General features: G+C 40.7%; 2 protein-coding genes across 10 annotated transcripts in view; one reads left to right on the top strand and one right to left on the bottom strand.

The window, feature by feature from the left end:
- The window catches only part of POFUT2 (protein O-fucosyltransferase 2), a 33,727-nt gene extending 21,000 nt beyond the window's left edge, over positions 1-12,727 (top strand). Inside the window, exons 6-9 of one of the 2 annotated variants that reach the window (XM_061607628.1) lie at positions 608-733; positions 6,667-6,847; positions 8,463-8,586; positions 10,204-12,727. In XM_061607628.1, the coding sequence (XP_061463612.1) occupies positions 608-733; positions 6,667-6,847; positions 8,463-8,586; positions 10,204-10,357 (585 nt within the window). In that variant the 3' untranslated portion in view covers positions 10,358-12,727. The remainder of the gene's footprint in view (positions 1-607; positions 734-6,666; positions 6,848-8,462; positions 8,587-10,203) is intronic. The other variant, XM_061607626.1, reaches the window with a different exon arrangement.
- A 1,173-nt stretch (positions 12,728-13,900) lies between these two features.
- Positions 13,901-27,464, bottom strand: part of ADARB1 (adenosine deaminase RNA specific B1) — an 84,280-nt gene continuing 70,716 nt past the window's right edge. For all 8 annotated transcript variants that reach the window (XM_061607620.1, XM_061607621.1, XM_061607618.1 and 5 more), the window contains 3 exons: positions 24,490-24,671; positions 20,057-20,235; positions 13,901-18,521 (listed from right to left, as the gene is read on the bottom strand). In XM_061607620.1, coding sequence (XP_061463604.1) covers positions 18,345-18,521; positions 20,057-20,235; positions 24,490-24,671 — 538 coding nt within the window. In that variant the 3' untranslated portion in view covers positions 13,901-18,344. The remainder of the gene's footprint in view (positions 18,522-20,056; positions 20,236-24,489; positions 24,672-27,464) is intronic.

Below are 27,464 nucleotides of genomic sequence, written 5' to 3'. Positions count from 1 at the left end.
TATAGAGATAGATGTGTGCGGACATACACATTCCTTACAATGAAACAAAAGCCTTGCATGGCTAAATATTGTCCTGAAATTTATCATTCCAGAATCCTATAAATAAAGACCAGCATTCTAAAAATTTGTTTGGCTGCTTATTATTTGCTCTTCTGTAACATGTTGATCATTATTAAAATAGTCCAAATCATTTTGAAACTAAGAGACCAGTACTTCTTTTCCAAGCCTTTGCAATACATATTTTTACAGCAGAAAGTAAATTGAGCCCAACTTCTAAATCTTCATTTAGAACTACGTATTTCAAACATTTCAGAGTCGATATTTTAGGTTTGTGGGAGAGCAAATATCCTGTCATTTCAGTAATTAAATGTTGAATTGTATTGCAGAAAATCTGGATTATTGGGCATTTTCATAGTATGTGTATCAAATCTGTTCATGGAGCATTGCTTCAGCAGTTACGTTGTGGTGTTGGATATATGTGACTTGATCTGTATGGTGTTAAATACCATTGGTACTGCATTTTAAAGAAGTTTTCTTTTCGATCTCAGAAACCCATCTTGGAAGAATTTTAGCCCAGTATCATTTCATTTGATTTTATTCGTAACAGACTCGTCGAAGCGTGGTGTTTGCTAAGCATCTCCGTGTGGTGGGGGACATGTTTAGAACCAAATTTTTAAACTCTACTGATGAGAGAGACAGGACACAGTATTCTGAGGACTGGACAAAGATGAAGGTAACATAATTTGCAGACTGATTTGATTTTAATTTAACCGTATTTACTGCTTTCTGCTTTGATGGCCATTTTGTTGGGAGTGTATGGTTAGTGTAGTTTTGGATCTATATGAGGCTCATACGATGGAATGGATTCCATGTGGCTGGTGTAAAGTGTTAGATTTACCATGAATGCTACTTCTCATCAGTGGATGGAATGTATCCCAAGTGAGTTAACTCCATCTACTTGATCGAAAAGGCCATGCAATTTTTACCAGAAATTCTTCCCTTCCTGTGGGAGGAGCCCACCCCCTGTTCCAGACTAGAGATGTGTTTTTTTAAGCCCTCTCCAGTAGATGTGGTAAACAATCAAAACATCAAAACAAAGGAGGAAAAAAGAGGACAGTGGGTCAGCCTGGGATGAAAACTATTCTACTGGGAAAATTCTCAAGAAGAGTAAGATAACCAGTCACCCTCCGGAACAGAATACCTTTCATTTACCAGATCAGATATATTCATTATTCACATTTTTATGCTGCTTTTCAGGCTAAAGCCCCCCAAGTGGCTAACAAGTGTTAAAAATAACAAATCAAAATGGCACAGATGACATCACCTTTCACCAAAAAGCTTGTTCATTACCATGAAAACAAATGGTAGGCTGGACTTGGAGCTGGCGCCTGCGCTCCAGACATAGGTTGCTGCTCAGTAGTGCATCAGTGGCAATGCACCTGTGGCAATATAAGCTGGACACCATACAAGTGGTGTCTGTAGTCAGTTCTCGTGTTGCTGGTGAAGCTCATTCGTGTGGGTAACAGTACCATCTTGTGGTCAAAGGCAGGAAGGAGAACTTGAGGGAAGTAGGCAGCTCCCAGAATCCAGTTTGCTTCCCTAGCTTTTGTTAAAGTGGTTGCATGCGCATCTAGCTCCTTTTTTCTCCTCAGGCTGTATTTCCCTCTACTTTCCCCCTTATTTCCTAGCTTTTATCTGTGTTCATGTGTATACTTGGCTGCATTGTTCTTCAAATTCTGCTGCTCGGGCTGAACTTCTTGCAGCTTGCTTTGGACGCATCTCACCTGGCTGACCGCATTTTCGTCCTGTCCCGTGCTCCTTCATTTCAAGCAAGCAACTCGTATTCCCAATTCCTCTTTTGCCCCCATGTGCCTTAAATAACTTTTTTCAAAAGAAAAGGTCTGCGTTTCAAAACCATTCCCTTTTTTCCTGTGGGTATTTATCTGTCTTCCTCCGTTCCTGTGTGCTGCTACTTCAGCGGAGGGTAGGGTAGAGTGTGAGGGAAATACCACTTTTCCTGCCTGTATTGGATCTTTCTGTCACTAATGGGGAAGTCTGGCCATTCGCAGTCCACAGTGCCCTCATGCCAGGTGCATGTGTTGCACCAACCATCCAATTCTTCTGCCACAGCTAACAGTCCCCCACCTGAAGGAATGCTGTTCAGTAAGCTGGTAAGGCAACTAAAAATGCCATCATACTGAAGACCCTGATAAAGATGGAGTAGGAGAGTGCAAGGCCAGGAGGACCCACTATATGGGACAGCCTGTCGGCAACCCCACTGGGCAGCAATCAGTGTCTGAGACTATCTCCTGCCATTTTTCCTTTCAAGATTAGGTGGCAGGAGAACACCTTCAGGAGACTGCAGGTGACAGTGCACGGTTGGAAACTCTTTGAGGCCTTACATTCCCCACAGTCTAATGAGAGTGAGGAATTCCTGGGATTTCAGGCTTTCCCGACTTGACTTCAGCAACAAAGGCAGTCTAGTATTGTGTACCCTGATGCTCACACAGTCCTTTTGCAACAGAGTCTGTAGTCAGCCCTTCTTCAAGCTCCTGCCTTTCAACTCTGAGCTAAGGGGGCAAACTTCTAGCCCTAGCCATTTTGTTGCCCAGCCTAATGCAGTAGTGTCTTCATCCTCTCAAGGCAGATATCCTGGGGTTTCCCAAACCTCTGCCCTGAAGGTGGCTCAAAAACAATCCAATCGCCCTGGCAGGATTGACATCTCTCTAGTCTCTCCTAACCCGCTGGGGCATTACCCCACCAAGTTTCTCCAGTCCTAGGGGCTGACCCCTTGGATCCATTTTTTGACCCAGAGATTTAGGAAGGGAGGTGGAGTGATGGCTCTCAGGTTGAAGAGCAATCCTCCCATCATCTGTTCCATGACTCCCACTTTATGCCTCTGTTAAGGAGAGTGTTGGTGACTCTCAGTCTTAACAATCCTCCTGCAGAGCCTCCCCTCTCCCTGCTCCTTCTAAAGATACAGCGGTGTTAGCTGGACCAATGTCTTCTGCTCCCTTCAAGAGCATAGCTAAAGCAGAGTGGGATTCCCCCTTACAGGATAAAAAGCCTAATAAGTTTTATAATTCAGAGCAGGGGTTCTTAACCTGTGGTCCATGGACCCACTAAGACTTGAGGGGGTCCATGAACCAGGCGCAAAAAAAATCAATTTCCAATGCAATACAATAAAATTTATTTATTTATTGGGGTCTCTAGCTTTCATCAGATTCTCAAAGGGGTCCATGACTCAAAAATGATTAAGAACCACAGATTTAGAGCCTGATTTTATGGACCTGTTGGAGCTCCTGGCTGTTGACACTCTAGTCTCTGCCCTAGTTGCCAAATCTCTACTGCCCAAAGATGGGGACGCACATCTAAAAAACACTACTGAGGTGTCTGGACTTTGCATTGTGCAGGTCCCACGAGGCAGTAACTCTGGCTATGCATGCTTCTTGTTCTGCTTCAATTTTCACTCAAGCATCCCTTTTATGGTTTGATGACCTGCTAGACAACCATCACTGGGATCCAGACAGAGTGTGAAAAACTCTTACCAAGGTTTCCAGAGGTGCAGCTTTTGTGGTAGATACCACATTTGATGCCACAAAGTTTGCATCTTGCTCCCTAGTGGCTGGCATGGTGGCAAGAAGGGCCTTATGGTTGAAACATTGGGACGCTGTCACCATCACTAGAGTTAATTTATCCACTGCTCCTTACTCTGGAGGCAGGTTGTACAGGGAGGAAGCGGTTAAAGATGTCTTGGTTAAATCCTGCAATAAGTGGAAGATGCTTTCCACACTGATGAGCTTCATCTAGCAACATAGAATTACCAGTCAGGCAGGAACCAATTGTTCTTTTTAGGTGACTGTTACGGAGCTTGGGTTGATTGGAAGAAAACGCCTGCCAGAACTCTTTGAGCCAGAATGTGGAAGACAGAGAATGTTTGATGTGATAGTTCTGGCCTTTATGGCTAGTCAAGAGACTTCATAGAACTTGTGGAGGGCCTGATCATTATTTTTGTCTCTGGGATTCTTAAGATAATCATTGCCATCTTTAGGAAGACTGCCTCTGAAATAGGAGCAGCCTTTCATGTATCTAAGCTACTCTAAGCAGGGTTTAAAACTTCTTGACAGTGTCAATGATCCCCTTTTGTTAAGGGGGGGAGGACAGCCCATTTTCCCCATAAGATCACCTCAAAACATTCTGGAAGCACCTTTATCTGTCTTCTATAAGCTTGAAGTACCCAGGACACAGGAGGAATTCTCCTGCTTTTCACCCCTAATTCCAGCACAGTTACAACCTTGGCAGGAGAGTGAGAAAGTCCTCATGCTAGAATATTTAGCCTTCTTATCTTCTCTATCTTCTCCCTTCCTAATGTGTTCCTACTACCCAGTGCTTCCTCTGTATCAAAGAAAATACTTGTGTGAGGAGTAATGGGTCAGAAAACACCCCCTGTGCATCAGAAGGATGTTTTGCTTCCTGAAGAGAATTACAAGCTTCCATGGGATGTCTTATGAGGATCAGGGGAGTTCTAAACAAATTCTGCAGGAGATGGTTGTTCCTTATGTCTAGTGGCCAGTCACTGCAAGAAGCATACACCATAGAGCAGCCTTTCCCAACCAGTGTGCCTCCAGATGTTGTTGGACCACAACTCCCATCAGCCTCAGCCAGCATTGCCAATGGTTTTGGATCCATAATTCCTCCCACAGTGGTACCACTTTCATGTTTTTAACAAGAAACATCTTGATCCACTTGCAAAAATTAGGGTGTTGAGAATCGCTGACTATCAGAAGGGGAGATTGTGAGTCAGTAGGTTCACAACAGTCATATATCTCCCATTGTCAGGCATTTCTATTTCACACTCATTTTCTCTCCTACCGGCAAGAGAGGTTGTTTAATAGCCACCCTGACAGTCTTTGGAACCCAGGGGCAGCCAGCTGTCAGAGTCGTTTTTTTCTGGGAGAACGGGGATAACGGGTTGGGCAAGCTCTAGGTGTTGTGCCCCTCCGTAGAGCCATCCCAGCCCGTAGACACTATAGAGGATGCTTCTGTTGCTCTCCCACTTGCTACCACTCTGCCTTTAGCAGAGGGAGCCTTTTTTTACCAGTCACACACTCTGTAACAACTCTGCTGTTAGGGACTTTGCCTTATTCCTCCCCAGCCTTTGCTAACAAGCATCCAGGTATATAGTCAAGCCTGACCCTACCTGCATTATCTCTGTGTCTGTAAAAGATCACAGCCCTGGGTTGATCCCCTGTAACCTGTTCCAGTTACTCTCTAGGGTAAATTCTGCTGCCACCATTTGATACTATTTCCACCTTGGTTTGTTTTTTTTAAATCATACTCTTTTATCTTGTTATTTCAACATTACAATTCGTAACAAATTAATTTTAAAAGAAAAATAAAAGAACAAACAAAACTAAATTAAATTAATCTGCAGATTATAAATTACAATCAGGAGCAGGTGAAAACAATTCCATGTACATAATCAAAAGATTTTTTTTGTCTTATTCGTTTAGAACTTTACTTTGTTTATATTTTGCCAACACTTGTACTCTTTGGAATAGCTGGCCAAGAATCAGGCATGATGTGAATAAACAAGAACACTTTTTCACTCAGATCTCAAGCGTGTGGTTACAGATCCTTGTTCTTCAGTTCATATGGTACATCCACTAAGTTCCTTAACTACTATAAGTACAACCCTGCCTCACTGCCACTACTAACCACCCTTCTAACCCTATCCCTGTCAAGTCTGTGCCCTGTCCCTTCCAAGTCAATTCCCTATCTACTGTTCAACTGCCAAACACTCAAATACAAAACTCTCAACCTCTATTCACGCAGCCAATCACAAAACAGCATTCACCAACATTCTGTCTCACCCATTCCCCCCTCCCAGTACTCACCACTTACCTTATTCATTCTAATTTACTAACTCACCATATATAACATAATACAAATGCATATATGTTCACATACAACTTCCATGCATCTTGGAGCCTCGCCCTTCAGTGTATGCCAGGGAGTGTATCCTGCATGGACATCAGCAATTGGGTCCCACGAATAAAGAATGGGCATAGTCAGTCTGTTTGATTCAACTCACTTCCTGCTTCTATCAAAGGAGACAGATTTTGGCCTGCTCTACATGAAACAATATTTCTGTACAGATAAACATCTGTTTGTCAGAACCACATATGAACTGCTATGCATGTCATCCTTGCATGTTTGAGGGAGGGGAACATGGCTCGGGGCAGAGTACATGCTCTGTGTGTAAATTGGAAACCCACCTTCAGTTGTCTCTGCTCTGTGTTCACGCGGTAACATAGAAGCATGTGCATTTGGCATATGTTATGGGTATGTTGTCTTACTATAGAATTGATATGCACTTAGGAAGTCATATTGTATAACATAGCTCTTAGTTAAAATATATTTTGTGTATTTATAAACAAAGTTAATGATACCTAATTCAAGCCATTAATCAGAACTTTTGAAGTTAATTAAATATGCAAATTGACAATTTCCAGTGAATATTGCAAAGTTCTGCCAAGTGCCCAGATAATTTAGTGCTATCCTTTAACAGTGCTAGAGAAAATGTGTTCAATGTGCAGGATATTTTCCCACTGAATCAATGCCATTTTATTTCAGTTTCAGCATGTACTGGTTCTTCTGTGCTAGGTAAAGCTGGGTACGGCCATAGGTGGCCCATATCTTGGAGTTCACCTCAGACGCAAAGACTTCATCTGGGGTCACAGAAATGATGTGCCTAGCATCCAGGGAGCTGTTAAGAAAATCCAAATCCTCTTGAAGTTGCATAAACTTCAGAGAGTTTTTGTAGCCACTGATGCCATTGCGAAGGGTATGTCATTTTTTCAAACCAGCTTAATACTTTACATTTTGTTCTAAACTGAATCTAACAATTGTTTGTTGAATGCATGAATTTCTGAGTAGCAAGAATCTCTGCAAATGATCTGATCGGTGGTAAACTGAATAAACACTTTAGGATAAATGTTTGAAAAGCCTAGGCTCTGTTCCAAGCAGAGAGACATTAGGGGGAGATTGCAATTTCTAGTGGGTTTTTAATTTGTCTGTCACTGGACAGCAACTGTCCCCATTCTCATTTTACTTCCACGAGGTTTAAAGGGGACAGTGCAAGCTATGACGGTGCAGACTGTACATTGCACACCTTGAGGTTACATTATATGCCTATGGCCTAGTACTAGGCATCTCATGATGATCAAAGCCCTACATTTCATAATAGCCATGCTGTATGGTGATCCTGACAAAGCTTGAAGACACCTTTTGAACTCTGAGTTTACCATTTGATATATTGCCTCCATCATCCCATCTCCTTCAAATGCCATTGTGACTGTGCCATTTTTGGTGGTCTTTTGTTCTTACCTTGTAGTAAAGCAAAAGTGTTCCAGGCTAGTCATAGTTTTCCCTATTTTGTAAGCAACCTATAGATCAATTAGATTGGGGATTTTTTTTTCAGCCCAAAGGCTACATTCTCTTATGGCTAATCTTTCCAGGGACACCAGCCAGCAATGAGTGAGGGCAGAACAAAAGTGGATTTGGCCAGAGCTGGCAGTGGCTAGGGTTATCCCACACAAACATGCAACACAGAAATACATGCAGGCACACACATACCACTCATACATAATCATATCCAAACACCTAAATGTGCATTCACATCCATACACATACATGTGATCACCCCTGCACTTAACACACACAGACACAATCTCACACACACACACCTCATCCCCTACTCAGCCTCCCCAGCTGATCCATGATTGGTCCAGAGTCTTTGACCTCTCCACCCTCCCCAGTGATCAGGATTCCCAGCTCCCAGGCCACCCACCATTTCTCTTTCTCTGACTTCTGGTTGTTACTAAAAGTTTGGATCACTGCTCATCTCTTACAAGAGTGAAACCAGAGAGGCCAGCCAACTACTTCCACAACTGCAGAAGCAATTCCAATTGCTGACAATGGCTATAGAGGAACCCAGAAGAGATAAGCAGTTCCATAACTGCTTTGTCAGGTGCTTCCTAGCCAAGAAGGGGGAGTGGCAGGGAACATTTAAGCAGAGGCACTGCAATTGTAGTGCATGTTTTATTTGTTCTTCAGCATCAATACCATGAAAAAATAGTAGGAGGTTTGCAGGCCAGTAGAAATGGCTTCATGGGCTACCAGTTCCCTCCCCCTGAATTAAATGTTTTTTATGGGACAATGATCTATTGCAGTCTTCAGCTCAGGCCAGGCCTAGACTCACTTTTAACTTTTTTTTAAAATTGTAGGTGTCCGTTTCCCCCCCTTTTTTCCTTTACTTTGTCTATTTTTCTTATTCTTTTTTTTAAAAAAAACCCATAAACAGGTAGAAAGAAAATGGCATTCGTGCTCCTAGTGTGACCCACTTTTGGGTGGGGTGTATCCTACCAGTGGAAGGCCACTGATGTAGTGTATCTTTTCAGAAACTGAACAGCTGGAGAGACTGCTTCCGGAGATGGTGAGATTTGAACCTACTTGGGAGGAGGTGGAACTCTACAAAGATGGAGGAATAGCAATTATTGATCAGTGGATATGTGCACATGCCAGGTTATTACATTGTTTTTTGTTACATTTCTATTAGAGCAGCCTCCAAGTATTTATGTATGCTTATCAACTATTTGTAAAATATCACTAAAATATCAGGTAAAGAGGATTTTAGCCGGTGCCTAAAGTTCAACAACATTGGTGCCACCTAAACCTCTGGGAGGAGTAGACTCCATAACTCTCCCATAAGTTAGAGATCCCCCAACTTTGCTAAATGGTGGATCATTGATCCATACTAGAATGAATGTAAAACTGAAAGCACATTGGGGATTGTTTATACATTACTTCAACTAGAAACTGATTAGATTAGCATCTTCCAAGTTCATCTTTACATGCCAGTAGCCTTTTCATAATGTGAAGATTCAAATACCTATCTATCTATCTATACACTGTTTGGTGCCCTTGGTCATTTTGACCCTCTTAGTTAAGACCTCTCTCCTGCTTGCAAACATCCTACAAGCTGATTGAGCCTGACAGGTTTTTACTGCTAAGGCAAAGTTTGTTTTACAACGGTCATACTCTGTATGTTTGCAGGTGAATGAGAACCTTTGAGAAATAACTGCTATATTAATAATAATATATTTAAATATAGCTGATAGTTGTGAGGCTGCTTGAATTGTTATGTTATGCTTTATGCCCTTAATGGCTTTAATCATAGTCGTTGTAAAACTAACACTAAGTTAGGAAATTATGCAGATGTTCTTATTAAAAGGAGGAGGTCAGTTCAATTCCAATAGTATTACTGTTGGAGGTTAACTGTTAACATGGTGGGATACTATCAATTCAAATAGACTTTATGTTGGAACAAAATTTCTTTTCATCAATAAGGTTTAATTCTTTTATCCTAAACTTGGAGTCATTTTCAAATTAATAAACTTACTGTTTTCCCAACTGTGACTGACTTAAGATATATCATACCCCATTACCTGACTGATATTATAGTTTTTCAAGGCAGAAGAGGATAAATCTCTATATTAAACACTTGCTTACCTTGCCATTTGGGTGGATAAGCCTAACTCGGCAGTTTCCAGGCTCCATTCCTCAGCCATGGTAGTACTAATCCCAACTGTAGGGCCCATGGTTGGATCAAGTTTACTTTTACATAAACTCTTACCAGGGAGAGATCAAGAGTTCATACAGTGAATCTCTTAGGGATAGTTGAAAAGTAGATATGAGCAGGTGTTTTCTTGGACATTGCCTTATCTAGTCAAGGACTTGAGATTCTTTGAACTGCAGATGCTGGGGATGGAATGGGAACTTATGCATACACAGCCTGTGCTCTACCTATATCTTAGTATATTAAGGCCTGTGCAGGCCTATTTCAAGGCAAGACATGGCATCTTAAATGGATCACAATGTAATTGGTTCGTAATCAGCTCTTCCCTAGCTATGCAAACGGGATAGATAAGAAAATTTCAAATCATGGTAGTTTCAAAGAGAAGAGTTTTGCAGTTGGTGTAAAGTAGGAATTCGCTTTGCATGAAGCTTGTGCTATCCCCATAGCCATCTTTGGGCATATAGATAGCTCTGTCAAAATTTATCCTAAGAATCGGCTTTCCATTTCATAAATGTGCAGTAGGATTTGGTTTGCTCTCTTTCATTTTTTGTATATCTTCACAGGTATTTTATAGGTACCTCAGTCTCAACATTTTCTTTCCGCATTCATGAGGAAAGAGAGATTCTTGGTTTTGATCCCAAAACAACTTACAACAGATTTTGTGGAGATGAAGAGAAGACCTGTGAACAGCCAACTCACTGGAAAATTGTATATTAAAATATATTCGTCTGGAACTGTAGTCGTTAGGCTCATCAATGCAATGAAACAATTTTGTAGAAAGAATTTTTTTTGCTAATGTTGCTTTTTCATTTCTGGTGCTAAGCACACATGAATGGTAGTAGTTTATTCTCAAAAAGGTGCCGGCAGCTCAGTATTATTATTGACAGCTCTTCCAACAAGACATGTCTCCCTTTTAAAATTTGATCAGATGATATTTTCTGTTAAAATATTTTGGAATCAACATCAGTTTGTATTATATTCCCGTTCAGATTGGTGGAGATGCTTTGTGTTTACAAGAAATAAAGGGTTTTTTTAATGCACCATAATTTCTAGAGTTATCAGAACTTGCAGCTCTTTAACAAGTCTTTTCATTGTGAACTAGCAAGAAAATACAGTCATGAGTTCAAACAGCGGCTGTGTGAAGTAACAGATCTGCCGTATGTAATTCCCAAGGTAACTCTCCTAGTCAAAGAAGTTGTATGGGAAATTCAGTCCCTAAACTGTGTAATATTGTGTCTCGCTCAGGTTGTCTCTTTGGCTGATACACTAATCTTTGCCTTAGTTCACCCTTGGTTACACTTTTCAACAGCCGTTTGCTTAAATCAGAAATGGTTTTATCCGCTCATTACGGATAAAAGAGTTGTTCCAGCATTTGCGGTTTTCCTAGTGTAATGTGATCACGTTAATGGTCAATTGTTGACTATAAGATATGATTCATGTTTTGTCATGGCTTGCCATGTCTGAAACATGTTCTCCCTTATATTGAAGTTGAAGTTCTAATTTAGCAGCAAAAAGTTCTGCTCTTTTATTTTTACTATTTACTGTTCAGTGTGAACTGTCAGGCTTGTGTGAGAGCAAAAGCAGGGTGTGGCTTAGTTTTTGGATTGCCCTTCTGTGTGTTTTTGTTTTGGGGTGGGTGGACAGTTTTACCCTTGCGTCATAAAGGGTTGGGTCTTTTACTTGGACCATATTCATCCTTTGATACTCGTTACTCTCTTGCATCTTAGCGTGGTAGTGATAAAATAGGTAGTCTCTAGTTAGAGGTACAGCAGAGACCAGTTTTTAGACACTGCGAAGGATTCAAATAGTCTGTCGAGGTTTATTGTTGTATCTAAAATAGTTCCTCTGTCATGTGGCCTAGTATGTGCTTTTACCACATGAATTATGCCTTATGACTTTCATTACCCATTTATGTCTGTTAGGTATGTTTATGCTTCCTACGCTTGTGCCTTATATTAATGGCTTTGAGGAATTGCTTATGAGCCTAAGCTGAGAGCAGCCTCTTGTTCTCCCTTGCCTCACAACTGAGTTCCCAGGTTCTTAACTGACCACTTCTCAGCATCTCTCCTGATGGGGCAGTCTGGTTTTAAGTGCTGTCTGCATATTTCTAGCCTAATAACATCTCTCTACCTTCCCAGCTTCCCTGTATATCTTTAGTGTATGTTTGTCTTGCCTACCATCTTATTGCAGTGCTATTCCACACCTTCCCCTCTCCCTGGCAAGCCATTTATCACCTGTTTGCCATCTAGTGCCAGCTGACATCGTCTGGAGCCAGATAACCTCTAGTGTTCTACCTCCAAACCTGTTACTAAATTCATTGCTCCTTTTGTTCATTGTCAGGACCCATAACAAAGAGGCAGAATGTTGGCCTGCTAGCGATGGAACTAACTGCGCTTCCTCTATAGTTATATCACTATTGTGCTTCAGAAATTATATACAATAAAATATTTACAGATTCCCTGGTAAGTCAATATGTTCAAGTCTCTGTTTAATTTGTGATTTTATCCAGTGAGGTTTGTTCTTCACGTTTAAAGATAATTTTTTTCAAGCAGTTCCTTCGGGATGCTATCAGTTACAGAATCTGTGCAGGATGATGGTTCTACATAAATTGTATAGCTGGGGAGCAGGGATTGGTAGCCTACAAAGATGGCGGCGTAGGCTGGGAGCTCCTTGGTCTGTTTTTACTCCTAAATTGAGAGAAAAAATAGCGACTCATACCCACTTTTACCTGCCCCAAAGGGGAATGCAGTCAGGAGCAGAGCACCATGAAGGTCAAGGTCTCAAGCTTTATTTTAAGCCGACTGGAATGGAGGATTCAGATGGTGAGGACGACAACCAGGAAGCGGTGGGGGGGAAGAAACCAAATAAGGGGTGACCAGATAAACACAGGGGCAAGGATCCTGCTTTCAACAACTCTTCTCCGCAATGCAGTTTGAGGGATCTTCCAAACGAGAGACACTGAGATGAGTACTGGCAGTTTTTAGGGAACAGTTACTTGAAATATTCAGTGGCAAGAAGATGGCAGAAATAGTGAGATCTTAGTGAAACTTTGTCAAATGGAGCAGGGACTATTTGGGTCTGAGGACAGAGTGACTGGACTGATGTTAATTGGGGGGCATGAGGGTCTCCTGTTCTGCGTGGTTGACCCATGCAGTAATAGGTTGACGTAAGTGCATAAGAAGCAAATACTTGCACTTATGTCAACCTATTACTGCATGGGTCAACCACGCAGAACAGGAGACCCTCATGCCCCCCCAATTAACATCAGTCCAGTCACTCTGTCCTCAGACCCAAATAGTCCCTGCTCCATTTGACAAAGTTTAATAATGCTGCTGGCTTACCTGGCTATGAACTGCTGCCTCCACTTTTGCCTCTGGCCCCACCTACCACTGGTGCGTGCCCTACAGAAATTGCACACAAAGGAATGCAGCCCTCAGGTTGAAAAGGACTCCCCACTAAAGGATAACAATTTCAATGTTTGTTACCCTTTACTTTTTTTTTTTGAGAAACCAGAACTGCTATTATCAGTATATGTGTACATGTCTGTTAACCATCCTGTCCTCAATCTCTGTGCTCCCTAGGTTTGGTTCATAGGAGATGGCGGTGGTATGTCTGAGAAGGATTTTGTACTGTACTATTAAATGTTTCACTAAACTTTAAATTAAAAAGTATTCTGGATGTCTTCCTGCCAACTGCCTATTCAGAATTTTGAATTCACAATTGCTTGCTATCCATGTGGAGCAAGAGAGGGGAAAATATTTACTGACAAATTGTGATTTAGGTTGGGGTAGGGAACCTGCGCTCGCCCCATGTAGATGGACTACAACTCCCATCATCCCTCACCATTGGATAAGCTGGGACTGATGGGAGTTGTAACTTCTAGAGAGCCACAAGTTTCCCCGATCTAAATATTCACGTTCAGATGTTTTATGCGGATTTATTAAGACGGCCACCATTTTTCATTTATTGTTTTAAATATGGGTGAAGTATGGGAACAGTATTGGTCCCCATCATATTTCATCCACTTTGAAGGATAAGATATGTACTATATTGTACACCAATATGAAAACCAGTATGTCTGAAAGCTCACTGTGAAGGTTTAAATCATGCAGCACAGTAAAACTACCACAGGGTTCCTTCCAACAGTATATTAAGCACTAATAATTACCTATAATGCCTAATTGTCTCAAAAACTTTATAATCAACCTGTTTATATTTTAGAAGGTCCTTTATATTTAAAACACAACACCAGGCCCCAATTATAGCTGTGTCCATTTTATTTGTAGACTCACTTAAACATTTGGATAACTATCGCACATCCATCTCTAAAACGGTATTGGGAGATTTTTCACAACCAATTGTGCTTAAACTACAAAGACATGAAAGGCGGCTTTAAAAAAGTGAAGAGCTTCCTTTGACTTTCCCCCCTCAAAATCTGGAGAACCCGTCTCGTATTTTAACAGAAAACAAAAACTGGCAGTTAAGTGGTAATATCATTAACTAGGTATTGCAATAATCCAGTCTTCGTTCTATAAGGAAACAGCTGTTTGGGGAGAGAAGGAAAATAAATTAATATCTGCTGTCTATCATGCAAAAGTACCCTTTCATTATAGTTGGTACATTTCTCTGCTGATCACAGAGAAATGGAAATAGAAATTGTAAGTATTTGACCAACTCACCTTGCTGTTCAGCTTATGTAAGATTTAAGTAAAAGGAACTTTACAGTACACGTTATTTACTTAATTCTTTCTTTACAGTAGGGGTGAAGAACCTGTGGCATTCATAGTATTAGCTGGACTACAACTCCCACCTCCCCTAACTGTAGGCCATGCTGGCTTGGGCTGATGCCAATTGGAGTTTAACAATATCTGGAGGGTCACAGGTTCCTTTCTCCTGCTTTACAGGTATGGAAGCTGAATCTTCAAACACTGTAGTAGTCAAGTAATCATATTGCAAATAACATTTCTGTTTACGCTCTACTGTGTAGTTATAGAAACTGGATTATTGTGTAATTTAGTCATGTACAAGTTACCCTGGCTAGATATACCAGATGCCCTGGCAAGGAAGAGTTGTCTCAAAATAAAATGAGAGCCACAGAACAACAAAAATCAACACATTTAATATTTGTTGTGTAACACGGGAATAGTAATATTAAATATGTTATGCTATTTAGGGTATTTTTCTGTCCCACACTGTCATGTTTTGATCTACCTCGGAAGGTTGCGATTACATGGTCATGAAATAAATCATTACACAACTGTACACTTCAACCAGCCATGTCACATCTTATTACTAATGACAGCTGAAACTCTGAGCCACAGAGATGAGGTGAGAAAGAGAAAAAGGAACAGGAATAAATATTGCACACTTTCAAAAAAAAAGACAATGGCATATTTCAGACCTCGGACTGATCTACACCATACATTTAAAGCACATGACTTCCCCAAGTATCATGTACTTTGTTAAGGGTACTGGGAATTTGTAGCTCTGTGAGGGGCAAACCACTGTTCCTAGGACTCTTTGGGGGAGTCATATGCTTTAAATGCCTGGTGTGGATCTACACATAACGGTTTAGTGCTACATGAACGAGCAGAAGCAACCCATGGGCGCACATGCTACTTTCTCCTACCACCCAACATGGCTGCAAGGAGAATTTCAGAAACATTTGTATCTTATTTTAAACTAACCAACATTTATTGTTATATCTATACTGGGGAAATTCTTGTTAAACTCTGGTTTAACAAGCCAGGATAAAAAAACCACAGTCTGATCCTGGCTTGTTTCAATAAACCAACTACCATTTCCCCAGTATAAATATAACAAACTTTGGTTAGTTTAGAACAGGATGTGAATGCTTCCAGTCCCCTTGCAGCCATGCTGGGGGGGGGGGGAATGCATGAGCCTGAGGCTCGCTTATGCTCACACACAGATACACAATGGTGTAGCATTATGTCCAAAACATGCCACTCTGTTACTTAAAAGTTCTGTTTCAAGCTATAAAATGCACCAAATTTAAAATAGTGTGGTCTACATGCTTTAATGATTTTTGTCTATTAAACCTGCTACAGTTGAAACGCCTTGGAAAGCTCACAATGAGGCTTGCCAGTCAGCCGGGGGGGAAAGCAAGTCTGGCACTTTCCCCCCCTTTTTTTGCTTTTGAGCCAGTTGCCAGAAAAGCAGAGGACAAGGCTGTTATTTTCCTCCTTCCTTTTATTATTTAAGCTGTATACCTTAGGTAAACCAACACATTTTATACTGGGCTCTGCTCCCAGACTTCTGGACTCTGCACAGGTCTACCCAAAAAACCCATTCTGCCTCACTCTCTGTCCCCAGATCCAATCTGGATTCCACCCCATGTACCAGGGGGCTATGGCCCCAAGGCCTGACCACGGCACATTTTTTTTTATTTCAAGAGTTGGCATTCCTATTTATAACCTATTTTTCTTTACAGTTGTCTATTATTTGGCCTTGAGCCTCTGAAATGGAATATGTTTCACTGGGACTATGTGACCATTTTTAGGAATGTAAATGTGTTTATTATCTCCTATATAATTCAAGCCACAGTACTGTAAGAAATTGCCCATTAACAATTTAAAATGCCATATACATTGTTTGCCTTCACACAATAAAATTCTGATTTAATCTATTAAAGTCTATTAACATATTGCTATCATGCCTTTAAGTCATAACATTTTTAAGTGAACATATACATATACATATACATATATATATATATATATATATATATTTCCTTTTTAACAAAGATGTATACCAATTACAGCCTAGGGCTTTCTGGACATGCAAATTAACTTTTTAAAGTTTTTGTTATCTATCACCACAATACTATTTAGGGAGTAGTACCCAGACAATATCGAGAGGTGAGGCGCTAGCTACCATTTCTATCGACTACATATAGTCACACAAAATACTTCTAGCTGATGTGATACCTTCAATATGAACATCACATCATGCAGAGGCCAAGATATATGGGATATACATTTATTATTACAACTTTAATTTCTGGCACTGGTTTAGCAAAACATGTAAGCATTATTTAAGCATATGGGAAGAATGACTGAATTTGGTAAACCTACAAGATGTGCTTTGCTGGAATGGAAGTAACAAGATAAGACTCAAATTTCTACTATGATTATTATGAATTCTTCCTTATTTTACATTTATTTATTAAAAATATCCTAGCAAAATTGCATGTTTATAGTCAACCTTCTCTAGTAGGGCCACATCTAAATGCTGCGTTTTAATCCCACTACCTATTTAATTCTGCACAACTTTGCTTGCTGTACCCTGTAACAATCTTACCAGAAAGATAATACTTTCTGATATACTGGCAGTGGGCATAAGAGTCACGTGTAACTACTGGCTGAGTAGGTTAGCTAGCTACAGCACTATGACATATGCACACTGCATGTTGGAATGAACCCTTCTGTAGCCAACTGGCTGTGCAGCACAGGCAGGGCAAGCAACTGCCATGAATGTTAGCAGACCTCTGCAGAGATCAAGTCCTTTTCAGCAAAGTTACAAAACTCCCTCAGCCAGTACTGCCATCCTTGAGATCAGACCCACACAAACATGCTTATGCATTAGAGATTTTATAAATAAATATGTTTTCAATATTTATTTCTATTATACTACTAGATCAAACAAAATAACATTTCAGAATAATTTTGGTAGGTTTTATATTTGAATTTGTAAAATAACAGGGAATGTAACCTCAAAGGGACTCAACAGGTGGCTGAAAATAAGTTAGGACTCTGAAGAGCACACAATTTGAAAATTCTTTTGTCCTCGGACAAAATTTCTTTAATAGCTGAAATGTTTATGTGTGGATTGGTTTTTGGCAAGTCGGCATATTTGCTCAGAAATTATTGTTTTGAAATTGCCACATTACTGGTAATATTACTGTTGTACTTCATTGAGTTCCTGTGAAACACAAACTATCTGCTTCTAGTTGGTTTTCATACATGAAAAGATAAAAAGGTGTTAGCTTACAAATATTTTGTTTCCAGTTTATAATGGTTAAAAAAACAATTTCACAATGTGTGTGAGAAGTGAAGACAAATACTTTAAAAATGGAATAAAAACTGGCATGATAAAAAACAGATCATACATTAATAAATACATAAATCAAAGAAACAAACTTTCCAGCAGTTGATTTTTAAAGAGCAAGGAAGCAGAGGAAATTAGCTAGCCAAACTCCAGTCTGGTTTTGTGATCTGTAGCCTTGCTATGATCTTAATTCTTTAAAAAATAATCTAAAAGAAGCATATAAATAATCTGTCTCTTAAGCTCTCTAAAAAGAACACAAAATCAAACCACATAGTCAAAGTGTTCTGTAAAATCCTATCTGATTTACATTAATCGTGCACCTGAAAGCAATGCATTAAAATAATTTCTAAATTCTCCAGATGAGCCACTTTGAGTTGCATTGTGAGGCCTCCCCCTCCCGACAATAGTTCTTCAATTGGTAATGCAGTAACTTTGTTTTGATTCTAAGCTAGTTATTGTATTATCAGTCTTCCATTAGTTTTAGTACTTCAGCAAAGCAACACCAAAATGGTCACTTTAGCCCCCCCAAAGTGAAAAAAGGGTTAAAGCTGCTGTTTCAGCTGTGTAGATGAACTGTTGATGTTGGACCCCAGAATTTCCATTGTATCCCCTTTTCCAAGCGAAGTGTATCCATGAATCAGACGATGAGAGAAAACTGATCCTGTTCAATGGGCTTCTCCACCCAGGCTCCAAGCCCTGCCTTTGAAAATGCTTTAAACAAACACTCTTTGGCAGTTTGATATTCTTCAGCTACTTGCTTAGTGTCATGGTACATGTTTGGTTTACTGACTTTTGAACGAAGATTGGAAGAAAGCTGGAGAGACCAAAAGAGAAAGAGAGTCCTGTTACATATAGCAAATATTTTATTTCAATATATGATTTCTTAATTGCCCAGCTGTTAAAACTGTTGGCAAAAGAATACCTAGGAACTGTGTCATTTTCATCACCTTTATCTGCCCATTAGCATCAAAATCCAAAGCTAGGATCCAAATTTCCCATCTCTCCTTTCCCCCATTTTGTGTTTTTAAAAAAACTCTAATGGTTTAAAGTCTGCAATAAATAAAGAACCTTACTAACAGAAGAAAATTAGTTGGATTTAAATTTAAATTCTTCTCCATGCAACTGTAATTTAACTTTGATGAGGCACTTTTCTTTGAGAGAGGGTTGTGGAAATTAGCACTAAATTACAAGGGGTTTGTTTGAGTTATGCTTGGCAATACCAGGACAGGTATGGAAAGATAGCCCTTCCCCTCCAGCTCACTCCACACAAGGGACGGGCTTGCCATGAGGAGGCTTGTTCTGAAGCATGGCAACTTACTCACGCCATGCACACTTCATTATACCATGCATGTGACCAAGTCTGGCACAGTTTACATACGCATGAAGGCTTTCTAGTCTTTTGCTTAGATTAAATGAGCATATGAAACTGCCTTATATTCTCAACTGGTAGCTGCTCTTTAAGACCTCAGGCAGAAGTCTTTCCCAGCCACAATGGATCATTTTAAATTATCATTATTGGAAACTGACCCTGGGATTTTATGCATGAAAATCAGGTGATCTAGTACTACTGAGTATACAGTCCCTCTCCCCTTTGCAGGTCAAACCCTCTCTTCATTCAGCACATGGTAGTTTCATCCAGAGACACGCTGCAGGTTTTGCAGGCTGGAACAGTACTCTGATCAAACAGATGTTGTAGCTTTACCCCAAAATGAAAATAAATTAAAAACTGGAAGTGAAGAAAAGCAAGAAGCCTGCCACATCACTGAAGAAGGCAATGTGCCAGTTCTTCATTTTCCATGATGTACTAACTGTATGTTAAGTAAAGTACACTTTCAGATGGGGTGCTTTAATTTCCTCCTTAGACTTACTAAAAGTCTATGGAAGCTGTTTTCAAGCAGTGTAAACATTTTTGTTTTTATCTTTAAAATATTCTGGGTCGAGTCAGATACTCAGGTTAGTGTCCTTTGACTAAAGCTTCTAGGTGTTCTTACCAATGCTGAAAAACCAAAACTTCTCCCCAGCAAATACAAACAACGGGAAAACCAAACTTTTCATGTTGTTCTGTTTATCTCCTTGGCAAAACAGGAAACATAAGAGCAGGGGAGAACTCTACACTCATTATAGAAAGCCAATGTCTGCAGCATAATCACATTTGTCCACAATTTCATAGGTTGCTCTTGGAGGAACAACAACAAAAACCCTATCTAACATTTCTTGGATTTCAAATTTCTGATACATTCAGCTCTGAAAGAGAATTGCTTGCCTAATGAAAAAACAGAATCAAAGCCCAAATGGTTAAGTCCTATCACTATAGAAGTAGCACTGAGCTATCCACTTCTCAAGACGTACCTTTGCATAAATGCGCATCCAGCGACTATACAGAGCATGCTTACAAAGCCGGGATGCACGGCCCATTTCATCCTTGCCTGTTGTAGCATTAATAACTTCAAGACCAGCATCTCCGACTGTCCAGTTTACACTGAAATTAGGTGCTTTTCCTGGCTGGCGGGCTTCAGCGTTACTGATACCTGTAGGAAAGAAGAAGTGTTCTCAACAAGAAGCAAACTTTACATAATATGTTTTATAGCTTCTCTTTCCAGAGGAAATGAGTGCAACATAACATGTCAGTCATGTTATGTCATACTCCTTTAAAGCAATGCCTGAAAATCTGGACCATTCCTCTTCTGTATCCCCTTTGTGAGGCAAGGCTATAAAGCCATGAACATTCTCCTTCCATTCCAGAATCACTCAGGTATGTGTGTTGTACATGTAAAGGTTGGGAGTGGGGGAAAGAATACAAGAATGTATTATAGAAGGGGGTCACATATACAGCAATTATTAGGAGCATATGTATCACATCTTGGTTAATCTTACTACAATTTAATTTTGGGTGTAATTAAATAGCTGAATAAAGGGAAAATGTTATTACTTAATTGTAACCAACAGTCTTTAAAATAAAACTGTCCTTATTGCACCTATGCAATACAGCCCTTTAAAACCACTTTCTACTGAAGTGGTAGAAGCTGGCCATTCCCTTCAAGTCAGAGCTATCCTCAAACATGAGCAAAACTATGTAAGATCCAGCATCATTCGAATGCTTTCATTTCCTTGCTTTATCACATGGGGATATCCAGGGGAGATATCACAAGTTCAAAAAGACAAGGAAAGACAGAACAAATGAACTTCTTGTTGTTGTTATGTGCCTCCAAGTCAACTACGACTTATGGCGACCCTATGAATCAGTGACCTCCAAGAGCATCTGTCATGAACCACCCTGTTCAGATCTTGCAAGTTCAGGTCTGTGGCTTCCTTTATGGAATCAATCCATCTCTTGTTTGGCCTTCCTCTTTTTCTACTCCCTTCTGTTTTTCCCAGATTATTATCTTTTCTAATGAATCATGTCTTCTCATCATGTGTCCAAAGTATGATAACCTCAGTTTCATCATTTTAGCTTCTAGTGACAGTTCTGGTTTAATTTGTTCTAACACCCAACTATTAGTCTTTTTCGCAGTCCATGGTATGCACAAAGCTTTCCTCCAACACCACATTTTAAATGAATTGATTTTTCTCTTATCACTGTCCAACTTTCACATCCATACATCGAGATCGGGAATACCATGGTCTGAATGATCCTGACTTTAGTATTCAGTGATACATCTTTACATTTGAGGACCTTTTCTAGTTCTCTCACAGCTGCCCTCCCCAGTCCTAGCCTTCTTCTGATTTCTTCATTGTCTCCATTTTGGTTAATGACTGTGCCAAGGTATTGATAATCCTTGACAAGTTCTATGTCCTAACTGTAAAGTTGCATAAATCTTCTGTTATCATTACTTTAGTCTTTTTGACATTCAGCTGTAGTCCTGCTTTTGTGTTTTCCTCTTGAACTTTCATCAGCATTCGTTTCAAAATCATTACTAGTTTCTGCTAGTAGTACGGTATCGTCTGCATATCTTAAAATACTGATATTTCTCCCTCCAGTTTTCACACCTCCTTCATCTTGGACCAATCCTGCTTTCCATATATGTTCTGCGTATAGATTAAATAAGTAGGGTGATAAAATACACCCCTGTCTCACACCCTTTCCGATGGGGAACCAATCGGTTTCTCCATATTTTGTCCTTACAGTAGCCTCTTGTGCAGAGTATAGGCTGCGCATCAGGACAATCAGATGCTGTGGCACCCCCATTTCTTTTAAAGCATTCCATAGTTGGAATGGAGGACAGGGCTATCAATGGCTACTAGCCATGATGGCTGTGCTCTGCCACCCTAGTCAGAGGCAGCATGCTTCTGAAAACCAGTTGCCGGAAGCCTCAGGAGGGGAGAGTGTTCTTGCGCTCGGGTCCTGCTTGCGGGCTTCCCCCAGGCACCTGGTTGGCCACTGTGAGAACAGGATGCTGGACTAGATGGGCCACTGGCCTGATCCAGCAGGCTCTTCTTATGTTCTTATGTTCTTATAGTTTTTCATGATCTACACAGTCAAAGGCTTTGCTGTAATCTATAAAACACAGGGTGATTTTTTTCTGAAATTCCTTGCTCCGTTCCATTATCCAACATATGTGTGTGATATGATCTGTGGTGTCTCTTCCCTTTCTGAATCCAGCTTGGACGTCCAGCATTTCTTGTTCCATATATGGTAAGAGCCTTTGCTGTAGAATCTTGAGCATTGGTTTACTTGCATGGGATATTAAGGCAATATTAAATTAGTAATAGTAAATTAGTAATAAACTAATCGCATCTTATTAGCAAACGGCAATCCTTATTTTTTCCTACACACACATTAGGGAAGAGCAAAAAGCAGTACTTAACTCCTCAAGGACAATACAAAAGATGCCCCTGTTTAAAAGAAATTGGAGCACTGCTTTTCTAGATAGAGCTCCAATTTGAGAAATGTGTGAGAAGAACCAAACAAACTGAAAGGCACTAATAGATAAGAAACAGTCACACCATATATTGGGGGGGGGGGAATGTGAAACCATTTTTAGCAGTTGTACTATGTTATGACAATGAAAATATATCAACAAGTCATTATAAACTGCTAAAAGAAGAACGTATATATGGACTACAGATTATATTCAAGAAGCCAAATCATTTCCGGGATTAAAAAAAAATTAATGTGAAATTAGTCCTGAGAGCATGTGAGGCACGCTGTGCCACAGACCTTGTTTCGCACCCCTTAATGAATTTATATATGCTGTGGGAATAATGGTACAATAATGCTGTCTGAGACCTGTAAAATCTATGTAATGTACCCTATTTCTTTTTCTTATAGTTTTTAATACCTATATTTACATTCTTCATTAGACAACTATCTTCTGTCTGTATCCTCTGACAAGACGTTTTTGCAGACCTCTTACAACAGAACTATTTCATGGGTTAATCAAGTCATGAGAAGAACAATCCTACACATGTCTACTCTGAAGTCAAATTGAGTTCAATGGAGCTTACTCCCAAATAAGTGGATGTAGGGTTTCATCTTCATTATGTCGTATCTGAGGCAATATAAATCAACTTGCACAGTTTGGATGTGCCAAGGTCAATTTACCTATCTCGTTCAAAAACCTTCACCGCTAAATTCCTGTATCTGATGAACCAGATTCATGTCTACAAAAATGCATGCTAAAATAAGGCGCCACAAGATTCTGTTCTTTTTAGGGTTATTTCTTGTGAAATACACAGAGAAAACTCTCTTTGAATGATTCATTCGTTGACAAAATTGCACAAGACACTAGCAATGGTAAAAATAGCTGGGGTGGGAGTGATTTTCATCAAGAAAGCAGCACAAGGGTTAAGAAGCCCCTGTTCTCCCACGGTAATGTTCATCTTTAAATTGCAGCCTCAGTAGTTGCACAGTATTTTTTTAAAAAAGAATCACACAGGAGCAGCCCACACAGTGGCATGATATCATATCACTGCCCTCCCAACAGCTGCATTAGGACCACTTACTGGGCAGGGTGGCAACAAAGTTGGGGCTGTGCGAGCACACCGGCAGAGTAAATCTGGCACTCCTGTCTACCTTGCAGCCGCTCTGCCCACACCATCTGTATCACTGGGTAAGCAGCAATGATACCACTGTTGGGACAGTGGTGGAGCAAAACTGCCCCTCTCTGGCAGCTGCTCCTGGAATCACAAAACAAGGTGCAGTTCCACCCTCAATTGCCAAACAAATCCAAACTCTGAGCAATATTACAAAACTCTTTCCTAACAGTTAATAGCTACACACAAGGTCAATATTGGGTGCTCTTAAGTCTATGGATTTTAATAGGCTAACTATGCCTAACTGCTTTGGATTGTGGCTTAAATGAAAAATCCTTGCCATGCAGACTCTAAGCCTCTACTAAATGATCTAATTATAATTAAAGCAGATCTCTCCTCAACAAAAGGTAACGAGTAAAATTAGGGAGAGAGCAGGGGTGTGCATGCAAGCCCATCCATCAACTTCTCAGGTACATGGGCTGGTCATATCTTATTACGATCGGTGCAAAGATCTGTAGAGGTTTTTAAGCACGTCCAAATGAATGTACTTAGAAACTCTTCCTCTCATCAGACCTATGCATGATTTGACCCTCAAAAGTTTGCACTAATTGTGCAAAGTTCTGAAGACCAACCTGTGTGCCTAGAGACAACTGGGATGGGGCTTTTGCATGAGCTCCCGCTCCTGTTTTTACATATTGTGTGTTCAGGTGAATGAGCGAACACAGCTAATATCACCCAATGAATTTGTAAAATTTTGAAAATATACTACAAGTACAAGAGCTGCTGTTTGTCTTTTATTATATACGTACCACTGAGTAAAGGTCTATTGAGCATGTAGAGAGGTGGTAAGTCTTCTATTTCTGCTATCCGCTGGTATACTGCTCTGGATAGATGATCTCCATGGTATAAGCTCCCCAGGATAATGCTAGAGAAGTAAATTGGCTCAGCAAAGAGGGTAAGTAATGCTCCTTGAATACCAAGCACGTTCCATCTGAAGGGAAACAAATGAAATCATTGGGAGTTATGCCTGCAAACAAAACAAACATGAGTGATGATAGGAGAGTGGGGCAGACTTTCCGCATTGATGGTGATGGTACCAGACATGCCATGGTGAACTCCCTAAGATGTGTTTCAAGCAATGTCTCACTGTGTCCAAAGGCAAAAGAGCCTCTTTTGAACTCTAGTGAAGGCAGAGGAGCGGCATTAACAACAATCTCCCTCATTAACTGTGTTAATGGGCCATAATTCCACAGTTCATAAAAAGCCTTTTAAGGGCTCCTCAACACCAAGGCCTAGCAAACAACAACGAAATACCCTCAGAAGAGGCAGAGAAAGATTTGCTTCCAGTTTTTAAAACAAAGACAGCATATCTAAAGACTATTAATAATCAACGTGCCTTGGTGAATAAGATAAAGAGCCATTTGGGAGAAGATGAAATGCTAACCCAGGAGGAAGAAAGAAGTCATTCCCGCATAAGTGCTGTAAGGACTAAACCCCAGTGTTTTAAGTTAATCTTAGCAGAATGATTTTCATCTCTAATGTATCAAAGTCAAAGATGATTGCCCAACCAGTAAAGCACATCTGAGTTTGATGCTCTTGTGAGCAACTGTATTTCCATTTTCTAATTAACCATTCTGATGGGATCAAGTGTTAAATTTTGGTGGGGAGGAAGCACAAACTGGCCTTATATGCAGGTGTCATATATACTCCCTATTTCTAAACTGCTTGCCATTCATGTTAGTTCACTTTTTAGTTCACTTGTCTGGAAGGCAAGTCCCAAGGCATGGTATGAAAGCACATGAGGCCACCACCTTGCTGAAGCCAAGCAGGTCTGGATGGGTGACTGCCTGGAAACCACATGTCCATGATGGAAAAAAGACACCATATAAAAGCAAGAAATGTAATGTGGCACTCATTATTTGAGTTCGAGAAGAAACCTATGCACAGACTAACTTTATGGCACAATCCTCATTTGAAAATAGGTAGAAAGACTTGTCATCGCCCTGGCCTTGTACCAAGACTCATTGGAGGATCCACGGACACCAGAGACTGCCTCCCCCCTGAGTCCGGAGGAGACATCTCTGCCACCAGACTTGATAGCTGGTCTATCAACTCCTCAGGGGATCAAGAGAGCCCTGAGGAGAGATCCCCACAGCTGGAAACCTCATTATCCCAAAGGAACCAATGGATGAATAAGGTTAATTGGCCGGGAGGCAACTCTCAAAGGATAAGGCCTCCACTTAATAACTACCTAGCCCATCTGTAAAACTCAGCCAGTTGCTCCAGAACCTCACTAAGACAACTGGGATGCTTTGCTTCAGTTGCAGGAGAACTATTCATGGTTCTGAACCCATACCTTGGCCTCTCCCTCCAATGTGCCTTTGCCTTGGGAACCAGGAACATCTGTCTTCCCCTTGCCTGGGCCATCACCCCTTCTTGCTGTGGGCACTGATCACAAATGTGGAGATCTTAATGTGTTGCCACGCTATGACTTTGGACCAATTTTTGGATAGGGAGGGTGAATTCAATCACTCCATGAATTACAAAAGGAATTTGACTTAGTAAACACAACTAATGCCTTCTCATATCCATTTTTGGATCAGCTGCTTCTGCAAGGCATCCGTGCCCCCAGAGCTCCTGTAAGATCAGAGTGGGTTACCTGGTCTGCCAAGGCCAGTAGCCTGCTTATTTAGATGGTTCCCAGATAGATTTAAGATGGATATATCATACCTCAATGTAGGGGTGGATTAGGGAGTTTGGATGCCCCATTCAACCTAAACAATAGTTCATAGCACTCTCATCTTTCAAAAGGTCTTCCCTTGATATTAAAATTTATCTCACTGAACAAAAACTAATGTTCCAGGCTTACTGAATGCCAGAGAGACTTCACCTCTAATTGTTACCTTCTGTCCCCAAGGTGTTGGTTATGTGGGGCAGAAACCAGATCCCTTATACACATGATGTGGTGCTGCCACCGAGTTGTAAGTACCCTTTTTAGGTAGAGTCTTGGCAATTATTCAATTAGTCCTGGAAACCTCACTACACAAGTTGTATGTGTATTAGAGGGCGGCCAAACGCATGGTGCTTCATCACTGGAAGGAGAAGTCATTGCCTTCCATAAAACCATGTGTGAACCATTTGCACTCTCAGTATTTATTCAAGGCTTTGATCCAATGGCATGGATACAACGACAATTGGAAGTCTTTTATCTGCTGCAGCCTTCATCCGCCTTCACAGCCGTTGTAACATACACATTGTTATCCTCCACCTGTTCTGCCATTGAGGACATTCTTGGATCGTTCTTTGTCTGGTTCCTCTCCCTTGACCTTACTGCCATGGGTGACCCTGCTGGGAGTACATGACTCCCGACGGCATCAATCATAGGGTGCATTGGAACACACCACTACAAGGTGACGATCCAGCGAGGGGTTGTCAAGATTGTGTGTTGATCATTGTACGCTGATCTCCCCACATAAAACAAATTCACACACAGGCGTCTTCCAACCAAACCAAACCAAAAGTCCCATAGCGATCGGCGAATGGCAATGGGGGCAGGACTGTGAAATCTGGAAGCCCCTAGTCATGGACCGCCACATGGACGGTGGATACAGACTCAGTCGTCCTGGCTCAAGGACTGAAACAGTTGAGTAGTTCGGCAGCTATATCCACAACTGAGCAGTCCTATTCAGGATCTGCTCTGCTCACCCCATATAGGGAGGGGGCTAGAAAAGGTGCCCTAAACATAGTCTGCCTCATCTCTCTCCCTGACTGGATTACCGCATCC

Source organism: Rhineura floridana, chromosome 2, assembly GCF_030035675.1.
Source record: "Rhineura floridana isolate rRhiFlo1 chromosome 2, rRhiFlo1.hap2, whole genome shotgun sequence".
Lineage (NCBI taxonomy): Eukaryota > Metazoa > Chordata > Lepidosauria > Squamata > Rhineuridae > Rhineura > Rhineura floridana.
The sequence above is the reverse complement of the archived record's forward strand: the minus strand, read 5'-3'. Positions and strand labels throughout refer to the sequence as shown.